This window comes from Heloderma suspectum, chromosome 2, assembly GCF_057233095.1.
Source record: "Heloderma suspectum isolate Gila_16-S chromosome 2, 16-S_ref, whole genome shotgun sequence".
Classification (NCBI taxonomy): domain Eukaryota; kingdom Metazoa; phylum Chordata; class Lepidosauria; order Squamata; family Helodermatidae; genus Heloderma; species Heloderma suspectum.
The window spans coordinates 53,729,150-53,749,062 of NC_139459.1; the positions used below are offsets into that span (position 1 = coordinate 53,729,150).

General features: G+C 41.7%; 1 protein-coding gene across 1 annotated transcript in view; it reads left to right on the forward strand.

The window, feature by feature from the left end:
• VCAN (versican) overlaps positions 1-19,913 on the forward strand; it is a 193,032-nt gene that overhangs the window by 127,826 nt on the left and 45,293 nt on the right. Inside the window, exons 9-11 of the mRNA XM_084833608.1 lie at positions 324-437; positions 2,072-2,185; positions 19,266-19,424. Of these exons, the coding sequence (XP_084689734.1) occupies positions 324-437; positions 2,072-2,185; positions 19,266-19,424 (387 nt within the window). The remainder of the gene's footprint in view (positions 1-323; positions 438-2,071; positions 2,186-19,265; positions 19,425-19,913) is intronic.

Here is a 19,913-nt window from a genome sequence, read left to right on the forward strand (position 1 = left end):
GCCAACTAAATCCTCAGTAGAATATCAGACTTGCCAAAAACAATACAAAATGTCATTAGAAGAAAATGAAATATTGCTGAAAATAAATTGTTTTCGCCAGTGAGCAAAGTTGCATTGCCAACATGGAAAACTGATGGCTGATTTACTATTACTGCTGAATATTTTGCTGAATGGGGGTGGGGTGTTTTTGCTGTTTAATCTGCAACTATGATAAGTTTGACAGCACCAGCTAGAAAGTGGGAAACATTCTTCTGCTTAAAGAGAGTCAGAACCAACAAGCAATTTTAGAAAATATAGCAATATTCAATGAACTCATTTTGCAGGCCAAGATCCATGCAAAAGCAATCCATGTCTGCATGGGGGCACTTGCTATCCACGCGACTCTTTCTACATCTGCACTTGTATGCCGGGTTTCAGTGGTGACCAGTGTGAAGTAGGTAAGAAGCAAGCACTTTGTTGGAATTTGCCTGTCTGATTATTCAGTGTGCAGATCAGGAAATGGCATTGCACTAGTGTACAGCAAGGCTTAATGACGACTCAGACAGAATTTGTATGTGGGAATGAGTTTGCACGTGCCTAAGCAGTTAAATAAACACTCACTCACTCACTCACTCACTAGCTCTGTATGTTCAATCCACCCAGCAAATGCAATGTATGTGTGGGAATAAATGTGCATGTGCCCACACAGGTAGATGAACACTTGCACACTCCCCAGCTCTGTGCATGCTCTATCCACCCAGCAAATGGAATATATGTGTGGGAATATGTTTGTATGTGCCAATCTGCTCTGCTGGATGGACAAAAGCCAGATGTGTAAAGGATCATAGATTATATCAAATAAGGCCATAGAACATCCATTATTTTATATGGTTTCCCATGTGGCCCTCTGAACACAAGCTTGCACACTAGATAATGTGTCTCTATGGGATAAGCAGTTTGTGTTCAGCCTTCTGCTGCTGCTTCCCTTTTTCCCTTGATAACAGCAAGAACTTCCTAGATGATCAAGTGGAAATTATACACATGAAAAATTTATAGAAATCTACGTATTTCCACAAAGGCATATTAATATCTGGTGTTACTAAATGGATGAGGGGGAAAAAACTGAACCTGTCTCAAATTTATGAATGCTGCTAATAGTTGCATGAAAGTTGCTTCCAGTTATGGCATCAGATTAGTAGAACCTTAGAGGTAGAAACACTGTATCTTTGAGGGGAAGATCCATTCACTTGAAAATGCTCATAACCTTCACAATTTTCACTCATCGTTGGCCAAGCCGTCCTCATTTACTGAAGATCTGTTAAAGAAAAGCCTTCTGAGTGGCTGTTGCAGGCAGAAGTATGAGAACGTTCACTGAACAAATGACTGATAGTAATTCATTCAATGGTTGTTAGCTGCATGAAGGCAGAAACAATTGTGGTAATGGTGGAACTCCTTGTGGTGATAGGAAGAGCTACTTTACAGCTATTCAGTCAGCCCATGTCTCTGGGATTCCCACTGTTTGGTGTCCTATTTTAGAAAGTACATATGATTGGCTTCTTTTGCGTGGGCAGCAAGATATGAAAGGCCATAAGAACCATGGGAATAGATGGCAATGTCAACAGCCATTAATGAAATCTATGCATTGCAGCATATAGAAGTTCAGTATTCCACGGTCACAGGTTATAACAGGTTGGACATTTCAGGGCAAGATAATTATCCAGATTTTTTTTTTTTTTTTTTAAAGAATGAGCTGCAATACTCTTTCTCCCAACAGTACAAGTTGTGACAGGTAGAGACTGAGGATAGAGGTTAAAGATGCAGCAGTCATACAGGTTGAGTCCAAAAAAGTCATACAGGATGAGTCCAAAAAAAGTGCAGGTGTGTGCATTTTATTTAGAAGTGTTCTTACAATTCTGAGATACAAATGCTGCCCCATGCGGTATATAAATGGTGAAGAAAATGGTTAGGTTCTTATGTATTATAATGCCTGAAGTCAATTCATGGATTCTTATTTGACATAATTAATATGTATAACTATTATTTTGCAAGCAAGGCCAACTATTTTAAATACATTTGTAATTCTCTTGGACAGATATGGATGAATGTCAATCTAGCCCTTGCAGAAATGGAGCCACATGCATTGATGGTGTCAATACATTTACTTGCCTTTGTCTTCCAAGCTATGTTGGGGCTCTTTGTGAAAAAGGTGAGTGATAAATTTGAAATTTATAGTTAACTCAGTCCAAATTACAATGTAATCAAATATGCAAATCTGGTAACAAATCAATCCTCCATTGGGATGGAATGAAAGCATTTCACTTACTTAATTTCAAACATTTGATTATTGCCTTTCATCGAATCAGATTCCAGGGTGGTGTACCATAAAAGATTAACATCCATATCGTAAAAAGAGGCAGCAAAGAAACGCACCAAAATAAATTCAGATGTATTATAACAGGGAAAATAACAATGGATCATCCTTTTTGTTAGCTTTCGTTTTCTTGCTCTTGTGTTCTTCGCTCTTTCTCCTTCCTGCTGATAAGGGTCATAACTGAAAATATCGCTGTAGTCTGTATTATTGAGGTAGCCAATGCAGATACTGTAAGTAAGATGATTTCTTTGAATCTGATGGTTACTTATATTATGTTCCCAATATTTAGCTTCAAGAATGATGATTAATATGCGTACAGAATCCCTTTTAGCTTCCAGAACTTGAGACTGGCCCTTCAACATGATTTGCTGGGGGCTAATATCTTTTAGTATAGATCTTTATTACCTCAATACAAGGCTTAAGTGAATGTCATAAATTTGAATTTTTAAAATGTCATTTGCACTTCGATTCTGATAAATCAGATCTTGTCTTCTGCAAATCTTGGGGGTTTGGGCAGGTTGTTGACGTCTTATTGAATAAGTGGAGGAGTATTGAAAGTAGGTGTTGCAGAAGAAACAGGGAAGTTAGCAAAGTACTGTTGTTCTGCCTCCTGATAACCGGAAGCCTGTCCTGAAATCCTAACACGCTTTTCCAATGGTTTCTGAAATAATGAGGGATGGAAACTTGGCTTTTAAAGTAATGCTATCAAAGATTTCCAGGGTGCTGTGGAAACTGTCAGATGATTTTACTCCACTAGTAGTCACATAATAGTCTCATTCAGAAGTAATGGGAAACCACGGTTTCCCACTGCAATCCTATACCCACTGACCTGGAGTAAGCCCCTTTGAACTCAGTGGGACTTATGATGAGTAGACATGTCTAGGATTGCACTGTAATTGTTGCTGGCTTTTGATCACAAAAATACTGGCATCTAGGGTGGTGTCAGTGAAAAGAAGATGGGCAGTTCCAGGAGGCACTTGGGCATTCTCTTGGACTGAAGGGAGGAGAGGGAGCTTCAAAGAATATAGTGGGATCAGGTGTGTAGCCAAAGCAACTGGGGCAGGGAAGAAACTGTAAGCTTTTGGGGAGAGCCTGGAAGAACCTGGCTGGTCATGGGCAGAGCCCAGCAAAATCTGTTTATTATTTTTTCAGAACCCAAACCTACTTACCTGACAGAATACAGTTTTACTGGCTGCGTTGCAGCCTGAGCCTTAACTGAGGTCCTAGAGGATGAGCTTAAGACAAAGTGCAGAAGCGTAAAAGGTCTGAAGTCACACAGGACTTTGCCTTTAAAGTGGCACACACGCTGTCGAGGAAAAGAGGGAAGGAGGATCCCTGCTGCCTGGACCGGCCCCAACCTCCCTGTGAGGGAGGACCACCCAGGATCCGATCCCGGGGTCCCCTTCCCAAAAACAGGACTGGCCAAGCCTGGCCTTTCAGCCCACCCAAAATACCCAGTAGCCACTCTCCTAAGCCAAGAGGCACTGAAATTAGCACTGAGGTTATGCAGAGAGATCACACCAACTGAAGGTTGGATAAAGGTTTGTTAAGATTAAAATAAAGGGGTAGAGGGAAAGGAAAGAATGGAAATAGCAAGTTACACAGAGGGTACAAAGCTAAATCACTTAACTATATACACAGAGCTTCATGAATGCACACCCAAGCAAAATAATGAATCTACCTGGCCTATCCTTGCATACCTAAGTATGGATCTCCCTGGATAGCAACCAGCTGTCTGCAGGTCCAGGACCACCAGGATGAAGGGAGACCACATGCCTCGACCTCAGCCCACTTTTAAAGCCCAGCCCTGGCAACCCAGGGCAGATTTTGCCTCAGCCAATCACTGGCTCAGTCCCTGGGAGGACCGCCCTGGCCTCCGAGAGGCTGGAACTCCCCACCACCTCCAGCTGTCGGCACTTTCTAGTTAGCAGGGGCTGCGTCTGGCCTTGGGCAAAGGGCCGAGGAGCCTCTAGATTACAAACAATTCCAGGTGGTTACATCCGATGTGACAGCCTGAGCCGATCTTATGGCGGAAAACAGGCCGTTATACTTGACACATGCCATTTTTCAGACGTTTTTGCAGTTATCTTCATTCTTTAAAAGAGTGAACATCCTCTGCATCTCTTTGTATGCTTTCAGTGGAGAACATGTGGTTTGTTGGTAAAAATAATAAATAAATGTGTGCACGCCTGGGTTGTGGTTTATTGGAGGACTTCTTTTAATCTAGCCCTAGACAGTAGTATGATACAGTTCACAGGATTGATTGATTGATTGCATTTCTATACCGCCCCATAGTCAAAGCTGTCTGGGCGGTTTACAAATTCCTGAGGTGTAGCCAGTAGTACCATTATCATCTGTTACATCAAACACAAAAAATAATCTTTTGACTAACGAATGTATGGTCGCATAAAATTCTGTGGATTGAAGCCCTCTTCATCAGATGCAGATAAGTCCTATTCAGGTGTTATTTAAACTATTTAACTCAGCATGTGAACAGAGAGTGGGGCTGTGCTGCATAGCTCTGTCCCCGTGACGTCATGCATGGGGTGACACCCTCCCTTTCAGCAGTCATGCATACAACAGGAGGCTTATACCTGTACAGCTCTGTGCATGCAGGCCTTCACAGGAGCCATAACCCCATGCTATTGCCTGAATACCATAGTGGACAACCTGGCATGTGCAATGTCGAGGTGGGCTACACAGCATGGCCCCAGTCCCCAGTTGCATGCTGAGGTAAGCAGCTTAAATAATGCCCAGATAGGGCCACAGTCTTATCCTTGGTTGGCAAATCTCTCTGTACATACATACATAATACTTACATCAACACAACATAAGACAACACAAGACAACACAAGTCAACATAACACAAGACATGCATGCGTATATACATACATAGGTGCAGAGGAAAAAACGGAGTGGAGCCAAAGGACATGAAATACAATGTAGGTACGTAATATGTCAACCATCCTCACTTTGCTATGCAAATTTAACACCTGTAGTATGAGAGAAAACTTTGGACCTGATTGACTACTGAACAAAACCAAGAAGCTTTTCCCAAGTTAACATCATGTTTTCTTTCCTTCTGTGTCTTGGTCTTAAGGCCTGTGGTCACGAGGCATAAGAAACGTGTTAACATAATGATTCTCATGAGCTGTTAATTACGTAGTATCGCCATGGGCTTCCCAGCTATGTTTTAATATCACCCCCCTGTCCTACATTTGGAAAGGTGGTATTACAGAATAAACATGAGTTTCTCAGTGTGGGTTTTTCAGTCCTGTCCAAGAGTAATAGGGAAATTTCCAAGAAGAAGAACGAGCTGAAAATTGTAATGGTGCAAATTGTACCCCTTTACATTCACCCTCAGATGTAGGAAAATATCTCCTTTTCTATCTTGCTTTGTCTGGATGTACTCAATGCTAGAACAAGAGTGTCCTCCAGACATAATTATATAAATATTGGCAGGTTTCAGGCTTGTCTTTCATCCTAAGCCTACTGGGTGAAAGGCTGTGAATTTGCAAGTGCTTAAAAAAATACCCATAAGCCTGAAGGGACCTTTTTACTTTTATTTTCTTAATGTTGAAACGTCAGGCATAGGATTAGATCCAATACTCATTATGTTTCAGTTTTTCAGTAGTCTAGCATAGGCTGGAAATGCCTTCTGAAATCAGCTCTTTAATACAAGAACTTGACAATGTTTTTACAGCAGAAGGTTATTTCTGAGAATATATATTCCCCAGCAAATCCATAATACTGAAATGGCCTGAAAATCATGGTAGCTTTAAGTTGTTCTTTATGACCAACCAGGGAGTTCATTTGAGATGGTTAGTGGGAACATATTCTAGTTTCTCAGTCTGAAGCAGACCTCTGTGCATCGATGTTGGAAACTAAATTTCCTCCACTCAAAATCCTATGGTGGTTTGGGACCTCAGGAGGGCATTCATTGCCAGTTTTTCCATTCTACCAGAAAGTTCTTTTAAAAAAATGTATTGGCTCCTCAAATGGTTATCTGGAAAGCAGTCTGGATTTCATGCCATTGAGCCTGATTAGATCTAAAGCAAAGCCAAGAAGACAGAACATGTATTTCTGTGCCACAGAAAGGCATGGGTGAATGCTTGTTCCTTATGATTGTGTTTCATGCCTTGCATTCTTCGTTATTTTTCAAGAATACATTATTAATTTGGGAAAAAAATCATTTCCAAATGGCTTTTGCGAAAGTTTGACCTTATGGTGGAAGATATGACAAGGCCAGTCCTCTGTAGGTTACCTTTTGGCTGTACTAAGAGGGATAAAATAATTGAATGCAGGGCAGTTGGCATTTAGCCAATGTTGATGTTTTCTGTCATATCACCTTAGAGGGGGACATCAGAACTGAGGAAGGGGCAAGAACCAGAGCCCACCTAAGTATAAGGGCTATAATAGGGAAACTCCAAGCTCCCATGCTATTTACTGCGTTTTCAACTTCCCTCACTTCTGCCAATAGGCAGAGGGGGACATAAACAGTGAGGGAGCTTTCTGAATCCTGCTCTTTTCTATGTGACTGACACTGGATTCAGTGTGTTCATTTGGCAGATGTGACTGTAAGGGGTCATGCCCCATGGTCTCCTAACCTAGAAAATCAACATGTGATTCACGTACTTGGTCATATGACCTGCTGGGCTGAACTGAGCTGTATTCTACAGGAAGATGTTAATATGTTTCAGCTGACCATAGCAGTGCTTGGTAACCAAGATGGCAGACTGAATGAAAGCTACCAGAGAACATCACTGGCATGGGATAGACTGGAGTAGCACCAGTCTGTACAGTGCAGGTGTTGTGCCTGGGGAGTGGTTAACAGCGCCAGTGGGGTTTCTCTATCTACTAAAATTCATCTTAGTTGGATGATCCCAGGTTCTAGCTTTACTGGACTTATTCTTGTCCAATAGTGGGAGTTAAAGATGCCTTGAGTAACTGAAAAGGGGAGCTTGTGGAAGCGAGCTCCCCTGTTTCATTACTTGTGAGGAAGAGTGTGTTGAGCAGGGCACTTCCAGCATCCTCCTCCCCCTTGCCATGCTGCCCTGGAGAAACTGATGTAAATAGTGGCATGTTTCCGCCAGGCATGCTGGGACGTTGTGCCCCAGCACCCCTCTTTGGCAAGAAAGGCCCAAAGACTGCTCTGCCAAGGAGCTAGAACACCACTGTGGCTGCCACCATGCCCCCTTTCCTGTGTGTTGGGTTCTTGTGTGGCCCAGAAAGGGGAAAGTGTCAGCGCTGGAGGGGGCAACAGACACCTTGGGTGATCATGAGTACTTTACATGTGCTTCCCTGGAGCACATGGCAAACATTGATCTTTTGTGCATAGCCACTTGGAACAAGTGCAAACTATCAAGCCCCTTCAGAGAAAATGAAGGGAAATCTTAAACCCCTAGTGGAAATAAGCTTCTCAAGGATTTAAGGGACATATAATCAGGCCTTGTATTGTTATTTCTCAATACTGAACCATTTCTTTACAATCAAATGACTGATTAGCTGCACACAGTCTCCTTGATTTTTGTATACTATGAAGAAATGTGGCATGATTTGTATATTTATTCCAAGGTTGTTGAACCAGAGTAGAAAGCATAGTTTAGACTAGCATCTGTTTCTATTACCCCTTTCACTCTGTTCATATAACTCAGCTTTTTCCTTTTGGTGTCTTTTTTTTTCCTGGCAGCCTAACAGCATAATTGCTTTAAAGTCTTCTCTCTATATATATAAATGTTAAAGTAAAATGGAATGTTCATGTGCCTGAATCTCACCAGACCTTCCTTAGCTTACAATGTTTACTAAAGGCAAATGTGCATTTTAATCTGTTGCCAAAACTGCACAGATGCAATTGTGAGCAGACAAACCTCCTTGGCACAGTATAGCCAGGCATGGCTTGATTTCATTTCTTTTTTCTACTTTTTCTCCCCCTTTTTTTTTAGGTCTTCTAAGCAAAATAAATGTTTTCTTTGTTAGTAAAAGTGTTCAGTTTTATAAAGGAGTTTGCTAGTCAAATGTGTGTGATTACTGCTGCCTCTGCCCATAGGCAGAGGCAGCAGTAATCACACACATTGCTTTGCTTCAGCAAAGGAGAGTGTTACCTTGTCGTGGTGCTGGAGCTTGAGCACCTCAATGATGTCATGAGCTAAACCGTGAAGGGACACCCAAGACAGGAAGGTCATGGCAGAGAGGTCAGACTAAATATGATCCCTGGGGAAGGAAACAGCAACCCACCCCAGTATTCTTGCCATGAATACTAAATGGATTAGTACAACCAGAGATATGTCGGTATACCATTGGAAGATGGGACTCCCAGGTTGGAAGATGGTCAAAAAGCTACTGGGGAGGAACAGAGGATAAGTTCAACTAGCCCCAGATGTGATGACGCAGCTAGCTCAAAGCCAAAAGGACGGCTAGCAGCCGATGGTGCTGGTGGTGAACGACGAATCCGATGTTCTAAAGATCAACACACCATAGGAACCTGGAATGTAAGATCTATGAGCCAGGGCAAATTGGATGTGGTTATTGGAGAGATGTCAAGATGAAATATAGACATTTTGGGTGTCAGTGAACTGAAATGGACTGGAATGGGCCACGTCACATCAAATGACCACCAGATCTACTACTGTGGACAAGAGGACCACAGAAGAAATGGAGTAGCCTTCATAATTAATAATAAAGTGGCTAAAGCAGTGCTTGGATACAATCCAAAAAATGACAGAATGATCTCAATTCCAGTTCAGGGTAAGCCATTTAACATCACAGTGATCCAAATATACGCCCCAACCACAGATGCTGAAGAAGCAAAAGTAGATGAGTTCTATGAGGATCTGCAGCACCTACTGGATACTACGCCAAAAAAAGATGTTATTTTCATTACAGGAGACTGGGATGCTAAGGTGGGTAGTCAAACGACACCTGGAATTACAGGCAAGCATGGCCTGGGAGAACAAAATGGAGCAGGACATAGGCTGATAGAATTTTGCCAAGACAACTCACTGTGCATAACACTCTCTTCCAACAACCTAAGAGACGACTTTATACATGGACTTCACCAGACAGTCGACACCAAAATCAGATTGACTACATCCTTTGTAGTCAAAGGTGGCAGACATCTATGCAGTCAGTAAAAACAAGACCTGGAGCTGATTGTAGTTCAGATCACGAACTTCTTACTGCACAATTTAGAATCAGACTAAAGAGAATAGGGAAGACCCACAGATCAGTTAGATATGAGCTCACGAATATTTCTCATGAATATGCAGTGGAGGTGAAGAATAGATTTAAGGGACTAGATTTAGTAGATAGGGTCCCGGAAGAACTATGGACAGAAGTTCGCAACATTGTTCAGGAAGCAGCAACAAAAAACGTCCCAAAGAAAAAGAAAACCAAGAAGGCAAGATGGCTGTCTGCTGAGACGCTGGAAGCAGCCCAAGAAGGAAAGCAAATGGCAACAGTGATAGGGGGAGATATGCCCAATTAAATGCAAAATTCCAGTGGTTAGCCAGAAGAGATAAGGAATTATTTTTAAACAAGCAATGCGTGGAAGCGGAAGAATAGAATAGGAAGGACAAGAACCTCTTCCAGAAAACATCGGAGGTAAATTCCAGGCAAAAATGGGTATGATCAAAAACAAAGATGGCAAGGACCTAACAGAAGCAGAAGAGATCAAGAAAAGGTGGCAAGATTATACAGAAGATCTGTATAGGAAGGATAATAATATCGGGGATAGATTTGATTGTGTGGTCAGTGAGCTAGAGCCAGACATCCTGAAGAGTGAGGTTGAATGGGCCTTAAGAAGCATAACAAGGCAGCAGGAGAGGATGGTATCCCAGCTGAATTGTCTAAAATCTTGCAAGATGATGCTGTCAAGGTGATGCATGCCATATGCCAGCAAATTTGGAAAACACAAGAATGGCTACCAGATTGGAAAAAATCAACCTATATCCCCATACCAAAAAAGGGAAGCACCAAAGAATGTTCAAACTATCGAACAGTGGCACTTTTTTCACATGCCAGTAAGGTAATGCTCAAGATCTTGCAAGTTAGACTCCAGCAATTCATGGAATGAGAATTGCCAGATGTACAAGCTGGGTTTCAAAAAGGCAGGGGAACTAGAGACCAAATTGCCAATATCCGCTGGATAATGGAGAAAGCCAGGGAGTTTCAGAAAAACATCTATTTCTGTTTTATTGACTATTCTAAAGCCTTTGACTGTGTGGATCATCACAAATTGTGGCAAGTTCTTGGTAGTATGGGGATACCAAGTCATCTTGTCTGCCTCCTGAGGAATCTGTATAACGACCAAGGAGCAACGGTAAGAACAGACCATGGAACAACGGACTGGTTTAAGATTGGGAAAGGAGTATGGCAGGGTTGTATACTCTCACCCTACCTATTCAACCTGTACGCAGAACACATCATGTGACGTGCTGGGCTTGATGAAGCCAAGGCTGGAGTTAAAATCGCTGGAAGAAACATTAACAATCTCCGATATGCAGATGATACCACTTTGATGGCTGAAAGCGAGGAGGAGCTGAGGAACCTTCTGACGAAGGTGAAAGAAGAAAGTGCAAAAGCTGGGTTGCAGTTAAACCTCAAAAAAACCAAGATTATGGCAACCAGCTTGATTGATAACTGGCAAATAGAGGGAGAAAACGTGGAGGCAGTGACAGACTTTGTCTTTCTAGGTGCAAAGATTACTGCAGATGCTGACTGCAGCCAGGAAATCAGAAGACGTTTACTTCTTGGGAGGAGAGCAATGACAAATCTTGATAAAATAGTTAAAAGCAGAGACATCACACTGACAACAAAGGTCCACATAGTTAAAGCAATGGTATTCCCCGAAGTAACCTATGGCTGCGAGAGCTGGACCATAAGGAAGGCTGAGCGAAGGAAGATAGATGCTTTTGAACTGTGGTGCTGGAGGAAAATTCTGAGAGTGCCTTGGACTGCAAGAAGATCAAACCAGTCTATACTCCAGGAAATAAAGCCAGACTAATTTATAGTCATTTGCCTTTAATGATATTAAAGGCAAAACTGAAGTACTTTGGCCACATCATGAGAAGACAGGATACCCTGGAGAAGATGCTGATGCTCGGGAAAGTGGAAGGCAAAAGGAAGAGGGGCCGACCAAGGGCAAGATGGATGGATGATATTCTGGAGGTGACGGACTCGACCTTGGGGGAGCTGGGGGTGGCGACGGCCGACAGGAAGCTCTGGCGTGGGCTGGTCCATGAAGTCACGAAGAGTCAGAAGCGACTGACCAAATAAACAATAAACAACTGCCTATAGGCCTTTTTTTGGAAGTCATTGTCATTTGGGAAGGAAAGAAGCAGTTCTTTTTGGAAACACTTTTTATTAGATGAGTTCTCACCACTGAGAAGGACTGGGTGGAAGGGGGGAGGGAAAAAAGCAATGTCACTTTTTAAAGGCAGTTAGCTAAATTAGGCTCACAAATCCTTACTTTATAGGTTAGGAACACAGGAAGCTGCCTTATGCTGAGTCAAACTATTGGTCCACCCAGCCTGGTACGGTCAACACTGACTGGCAGCGGCTCTCCAGGGTTCCAGGCAAGCAATTTTCCAGTCTTACCTGGAGATGCCGGGGATTGAACCTGGGACCTTCTGCATGCAAAGCAGGTTCTCTGCCACTGAGCCACAGCCCCTCATTTTGAGCATCTCTACACAAGTCTAAAATCATGCATTTAAAACAGGACTTTCTGTTTTAAATGCAGGATCACAACGACTCCCTTTTTCACACGCTTCCTTTCCCCCCTCCCCTTTCCCCCTCCTTCTCCCCTGTATCTGAGTCTTCCATATCTTTCATTAATCTCTCTCCTCTTCTTCCCCTTTTCCTCTTTTCACAGAGGGAACACAAGCAGAACCCAATGGAGTAATTTGATAGCTCATTATCTGTGATCAATTTAAAAATGGAACAAAGGGCATTTAGTGCAGGAGACGCCCTGGAGGTTCACGGTGTCATCTAAAGAGCCTGCAAACTTCCTTGAGAAAGCCATCTCAATCGCAGGATAAACGTTCCATGTGAAGAAAGCCTTCATCTCAAGTACCAAGGAGGTGAAGTCATCTTGGGAGTTGGAGACTGGTCTTGTGCTGAACAGGACCCTGCTTGATAGGAGGGCTGTTCAGATGGCATAACCAGGTACAATGGCTAGGCAGGGAAGAGGGATTGTAGCAGTGACCCCTACCCCTGACCTATATGTATTTGGTTTGTCACCTGAACCAACTTTATGCTTATGTAAACTGTACACGTAGAATCATAGACCTGGAAGTGACCTCAAAGTCACTTAGTCCAATCCTTTGCCAAGGCAGGAAATCCATTCCTACAGCACCCCTGCTAAATGGCTCTCCATCCTCTGCTTAAAAGCCTCTAACAAAGGAGATGCACTTTCTGAGGTGATCTGTTCTACTGTGGATGAGGTCATCCTTTCAGGAGGTTCTTCCCAGTGGAGGTGGGTGGCTCCAGTGTCAGTGGGAAGGTGAATCCATGTCAGGTTTCTGTCAGAGCCAGTCAGAACTCTAAAGGAGCTATCCAAGCACTGACTGGTTCTGATGGAAACCCAAAGCAGATCCACTGCCCCACTAACATTGGAGCCACCAGCCTCCACTGGTTCTTCCTAATGTTTAGTCTCCATCCTTTTTCTTCTACTTTGAACCCATTGGTCTTACCCTCTTGAGCAAAAAGCAGGTTCCCATTTACATGGGGAAGCCTACACACATAAGCTTTACATGCAGAAGGTTGTCTGTGTGGTTGAGGACCATGCTTTCTGTGGAGTTCCCAATGTCTTGTATGAAAATCCTGCTTAATGTTCAGTTTGTGTGCATGTAGGATCACTTCAGGGGACCAACTGAATATGCATAGGTCAGGGTGGGGCCTGCTGCTGTAAACCTGCCTCCCCAACAACACACAATCCTTGTACCCAGTAATATATTTGAACAGTGCTAGAATAGCCCATTTGGTCTTAATTTGTGCCTTACATTCAAGGCTTCAGGAGAAGTCTTTGTTTCTGTTTTGCTTTGAATGAGCCTAGACAAGAGTCTGCAAGGACTGATCTAAGAAGACTTTAAACATTATTGACCACTTTTGCATCCCATGCTTCCTCTAATGACCTCCAAGATGCATTAATGGGATACTCCTTTTTTATCCTCAAAAAACAATCCTGTGAGGTAGATTAGGCTGAGAGTGATCTGCTCATGGCCACGCAGCAAATGTCACAGCTGAAGGCAATGTGAACCCAGCCCAGGTCTTCTCAGCCCAAATCCAGAACATTTATTTATTTATTTCATTTATAGCCCACCTTTTTTCCTCTTGCAAGGATCCCAAGGCAGCTTACATAGTCTTCCTCTCCATTTTATCCTCACGACAACCCTGTGAGATAGCTTAGGCTGAGAGTCAGTGACTCGCCCAAAGGCACCCAGTGAGCTTCATGGCTGAGTGAGGACTAGAACCTGCATCACCCAAGTTCCAGTCCAACACCCTAACCACTACACCACACTGGCTTATGTACTACATCACACTGACTTTGATAGGAATTGCAATTCAAACTTTCCTTTTTAACAAAGGCAATAGAGCCATTGTCACAGATTTGCTGCAATAGTTACTACTGCCCCAACTCTAAGACAAAAAACAATACTTTCCTCTGTTCAGAGCCTAGAGTGTTTTACTTTAATACAATGTTTGGAAAAGTCTATCCATGCTGTAGAGGTAAAGAGATGATGTGTGTATAAAGAGATTTATATATTACACCCGGCATCCATAAATAAAAATGAGCTTCTGCACTCTAATGACTCTTGGGTTTAGTGAAACACCTTTTAAGACACTGTAAACATGCCAAGCAGCACTTCACTTCTTATGTAATACATTTTGACTAAGAATGGCTAGGATGTAGTAAAGTAAAATATCTACATGCTTATATAGGTTGCGCTAGATTAATTTTTTATATCCAGAGTATACAATCTATTCAGGAAATATATTGGTTTCTCTATACTGCCAGGGTTTTTTCTGTACTTTAACAAAAACGCAAGTCTATATTGTATATGGATCTTATACTAAGAGCCTGTAGAAGAGGACAGAGTCCCCAGGGACTCTACCTTTTTGGAACGTTGGTGGAGAATTACATGTTTGAATGCTCCCCTATGATTAAAAAAAAATTAAAAAATGAAATACCTGCAGACCACCCTTTCTCATGGAAAGCTACTATGTCAGGAAGAAGGCTGTTACTTTAAGATGGCAACTTCATTTATTCATTCAATTTATGTCACCGTATAGCCGAAACTCGCGGGCTGAAATACATGACACAAATAAATACAATAAAACCAATAATAAAATACATGAAAATAATTTTTGAAAAGTTTTAAAAGCAGCTACAATAATACTTTTTTTATAGAGGTAAATATCCAAGCAGATAAAACATGGGAAAATATGATTTTAAAATGCAGTCTTAAATATATAAACAAACAGCAGTTAAAATTACCTTTAAAGGCCTTTTAAATGGCTTGGGAGAAGAAAAAGGTCTTTGGCTGGTGCTGAAAAGTCTGAAAAGAAACTTTGCTGCTAGGTTTTATTCTGATTATATTTTTGTACTGTAATTTTAAGCTTCTATATTTTATATTGTTTTTATGCTGTACTTCGTGGTTTTAATTTTTTAAAACACTTTTATTAGTTTTCTAAAATAAGATCAACCAAAGTAAAAAGAAGAAAGAAAAAAGCAAGTAGATAGATAAAAAGAAATAAATTAAGTTTAAATCTAATTATTGACAGAGGGTAGTACATTTAACATCTGTTCGTATTTTCTGGCTTCACTTTACAAACCAAGGTATATCCTGGTTTATATTGTGATTTTAATTTCTGTGAACCGCCCAGAGAGCTTTGGCTATTGGGCAGTATAGAAATGTAATAAACAAACAAACAAGCAAAGTAAGCGTGGATCTGTCTAGGTGGATCTGTCTAGGGAGGGCATTCCACAGTTTGGAGGCCACCACAGAAAAATAGCCAGGCACCAAATTTTAATATGTGGGGGGACTCGGAGCTTTCTATAAGTAGGAAGTTTTGGTTTGCATTTGAACAGCTGTGTGCAAATCATTGTCCTGGCACTAGCTCATCCACCATGTCCATGCTTAACTCTCCTATGTTCGGGGGCAGCGGAGAGATTAAAAGGGTTATAAAACCTTTATGGAACTTTTTCTCATAACCTGTACCAAAAAAGGTGGAGGGACAACAACAAGGGGTCTTGAAGTAAAATAAAAAAAAGAGGAGGCAAATTGTCAAAATTGAGCTCAAAGTGAAACAATTTATTGGAAGTTATAGTATGCCAAACACGTTTCAGCATATTGTCTTCCTCAGGGAAAAAAATATTGAATTCCACTTACTGCAGTAGTTTATTCAGCCCATGAACAAGCAGCCAGAAAATGCATGGCCACAAAGTGCAAGATAGTTGGGCTCTAATCCACTAAGGTTAGTTGTGACTAATTCCAGTCAAAACCAATGGAGCAATTTTGTCATAACTAAATGAAGTCCCAATGGTTTACAGTGCAATCCTATGCATATTTAATCAGAAGTAAATCCCAGTGTGTTCAATGGGGCTTACTCCAACATAAGTGTGCATAGACTTGCACAACTACCAATTTAATACGAACCAAGGCCTTAACTGTAGCTTGGGGAGATATGAAGAAAATGCCATTTTATGTGGTTGTATGGTCTTTTCTAAAGTATATTTTATGTGGTTTTAAATCAGTTGCATACCACATGGTGTTTGCTGGCAGAAAAGCTGTTTATAAATATTGAAAATAATTTTAAAAAGTAAATACCCCTAGTCTGTAGACAGCTCTAAGGATATGTTCCATTGCATGATAAAAGCCCATCTGCAAAGGGAATAGCCCAACTGAAAGGAACCCTGGAATTTTAGGCCACTTGTCAGCTTCTCCACAGTCTTCACAGTATAACTGACAGGAACCCATTAAAAAGTGCTAAGTTCCAAGCTTCATGTTTGCTTCTCGTTAGCAGAGCTGAATTATTGGCTGATGCAAATCCTTCTCCTCTGTGATTTCTTATTGGTACCATCCGTCATGTGAGGATAGACAATGTGCATTTCATTATTTTATGTTCCAATTTTACAGCTGCCTTCAGAAAATAATCCCTTGCGTTTATTAAAATTTTCTCCTTCAGGGACCTTTTTATTATTATTTGAGGCATCTTAATCTCTGTTGAGGTAACACTCCAGCTTTGCATCTGTGAACTGCACAATGACAATGAACATCTCTACACCAACCCAAAATCCTGCATTTAAAAGGAGGCTTTCACAATGGACTCCCTTTACATATGTTTTCTTCTCTCCCTCCCCTTCTCCCTCCTTCTCCCCCTTATCTGAGTCTTCCATATGTTTCATTGATCTTGCTCCTCTTGTGGCTTTTCCTTTTTCATGGAGGTAACACAAGCAGCATAATTTGATACCTCATTGTCTCCAGTCTATTTAAAAATGGAACAAAGGGCATTTAGTGCAGGAGACGCCCTGGAGGTTGATGATGTCATCTAAAGGGCCCACAAACTTCTGTGAGTGAGCAATCTCAACAGCAGGATAAAAGCCCCGTGTGAAGAAACCCAATGATTTTTTTCCATAGCTATTTGCAGTCATCAGTTGTTCCAGACCACATCGCTGAAATGAGCTACTTGCAGAATGTTTTTATGAAGGCAGTGGAAGAAAACACACATGCACACACCCAAGGCATTTTCATTTTGGGTCCCAGCAATCCCCCTGGATCTATTTTTTTTCTTTCTCCTTATAACATATGTGTCCTTTGCCGTCTTAAGATCCAACACAGGCCCTGGTCCAGCAAAAATTATTCATGAAACTAGTGGAAGGCATTCGCTACAACTAACTCCAGTCGCTGCAATTAACTCCAATCCTATGACTTTCAATGAGACTTAGAGCTCAACTAGATGTAATGGGCAGTGGAGGCTGGTGGCTCCAATGTCAGTGGAGTGGCTAATCTGCTCTAGGTTCCAGTCAGAACCAGTTAGAAATCTAAAGGATAATGAGGCAGCTACAGGTGCCCCATTATCTGAATGGGGGTTGGGCTATCTACTTTTACATGAAAAAGGAGCACATGGGGTAGGTAAACAGAGCCATTGCCCTTGCCCCACTGTGCTTCATCACTTCAAGCAATTTATTTCCTAGCCCAGCTCAATTCCAGTATCTGAGCTCAGCTGGGAGAAAAGTGCTTCAAGCAGTGGAACACAATGAGGTAAGATAGAGCAGGTTTCCCCCCTCCCCACTTGCTCTATTTCAGAAATACTTGGAGTTGTATCAATGTTCTGCCAGCAAAATGGACATTGATGGTGGATTGAATTGCTCCTCCCACCTGCAAGCCTCCATTTGCCCCCACCCCAATCTGCTCCAGGGGGTTGGGGGACCCTCTGGAGCAGATTTGGGGAGCAGGCAAGGGGGCTGCAGGGGGAGGAGAAAGGAAATCCCCATTGCATGACCAGAAGTCCATTTGTGTAATGTTGGCTCTAGACTCCCCTCCCCCACCTCCTGTTTTATATGTGAATAGGGTGGACACATGAATAAATACTGACCTGCGATGTCTAGTTGGCCTGAAGTCATGAATAACTTTACCTGGGTTAGGGCCACAGAGCTTATGGGCATCGATAGTCAATTAATGGCAGTGAATTCACTTGAGTCTCCCTGTTCAGAGTGTTAGGGATCAGGAACGAATTTTCTTCTAAGCCAGATTTGGTGGTGGTGACTCTAATCTTATTTGCTTCTGAGGCTAATCACACAATCCAATCTGGACCTATTAAAATCAATGGTGACTCTGCCATTTGTTACTTGGGTAAATTGGACCATCCTACACTCATCTTTGCTATTGGTGCATCATGCTGTCTGTTCATATGACATGATACAACAGTGGGTTTTATTCCTTAGGTGTGATTTTATTATATGGATTAATGTATTAGAGCTTGTTCAAGCATGGTGCCTAATTGCAGGAAGCTTATCTAGAGAGTCCCATCTAGTCCTATAGGTTTATGACTCTATAATTTAATAATAGTTAATGGGGTCAATAGGTGAGCTTTAATTGCCAAGTTCAGGATACAGTTTTAGCTAAAGGACTTAGAAGTGGACTCATAGGATCAGGCTGCCCAGTATGTGCAAGGCTTAGAGTTTCATTATGCTCTTCTTTCCTATGAAATTTTGAATGATAGCACAGTTATCGAAAACTTTACATGACATAGATGGGAATGTCATTTTTTATTATTTTTTTTTTTTTTGCAATTTCACATGGAGTGTAGTATCTGGCATCTGGTGTAGAATTTCCTTTCTGCTTTCTTGCACTAATAGTTATGCATTTGGAAAACGTACAGGCAGTGGCCATAGTCCAAAAAGCTGTATATGCAAATTTAATGGCAACAGCTCCCTCTGTTGAAGAGGCACAGCCTGTGTACCATTTTGATAAGGAGGCTCTCTGCTTCTGTCAGCAAGAGCCTGCTGGAGTGATGAAATCCTCCAAGGAAGCCCTGGTTTCATGTATAGTTGTTGATCGTGAATACACATTAACTTCTTTGGATTGTGGTCTTTGTCCTCAGAAGGCATTCATATGCATGGGTTGGAGCTTCTTGGTGCAGTGTGGTTATTTATCAGTCCCTTGTGATCTCCACCAATTTTCCTTGTGTAGAAGTGACACACACTTATTACAAAATTAGCACATGTGCATAAATGTTATTTGCATGTTCTATTTATTTTTCAAGTGTATTTGTGTTTCTTTATGCAGGTCACATTGGCACTGAATATTTCTATTTGATTTATTTTGACGCTGACACAGCCAATGGACAGCCCTTGGCATTGTCGAGTCATGTTTAGCCATGTTTAGTTTAAGAGTTTTTCACTTTTTTGTCGCAGACACTGAAACCTGTGATTACGGGTGGCACAAGTTCCAAGGACAGTGCTACAAATACTTTGCCCATCGCCGCACATGGGATGCAGCTGAGAGAGAGTGCCGCCTCCAGGGAGCCCATCTGACTAGCATCCTGTCTCATGAAGAACAACTCTTTGTGAACCGTACGTGGCATTTCGATTCAATGCTGTACCTAAGGGTGCAAAGGGAATGAAATGGCTGTAAAGAAAATACCCACCAGGGCTCTACATATGTTCTTTATGTATTGCTTTCTAAAATGTGTGTTATCATTTATCCTTTTAAAAAGAAGACCCTTTGTCCTTGACGGCTACTTTGTTCCTTTCATTCCAGCTCTTGAGGTCTGTCTTACTCATTAGCTGGGGTGGGAGAAATTGCTGATCTTTGAAGGAAATAATATTTTACCATCCTAAAGAATTTAGTTCATGAGAAAATGACATTAGAAGAAAACTTAAGTGAAGCGTTTTCTTCTGAACACTTTTATCCTAGGTTTGTTTTTTAGACAATCCCCTCTCCAGGCACTTAAAAAATACTGTTCCTCACAGGTACAGTAGCATCAGACACTTTACATTCTGTTACAAGTAGCTGAGGTTTGTTTCAGTCCCAAGTGCTGTCTGAAAAACCAAAGTATCATT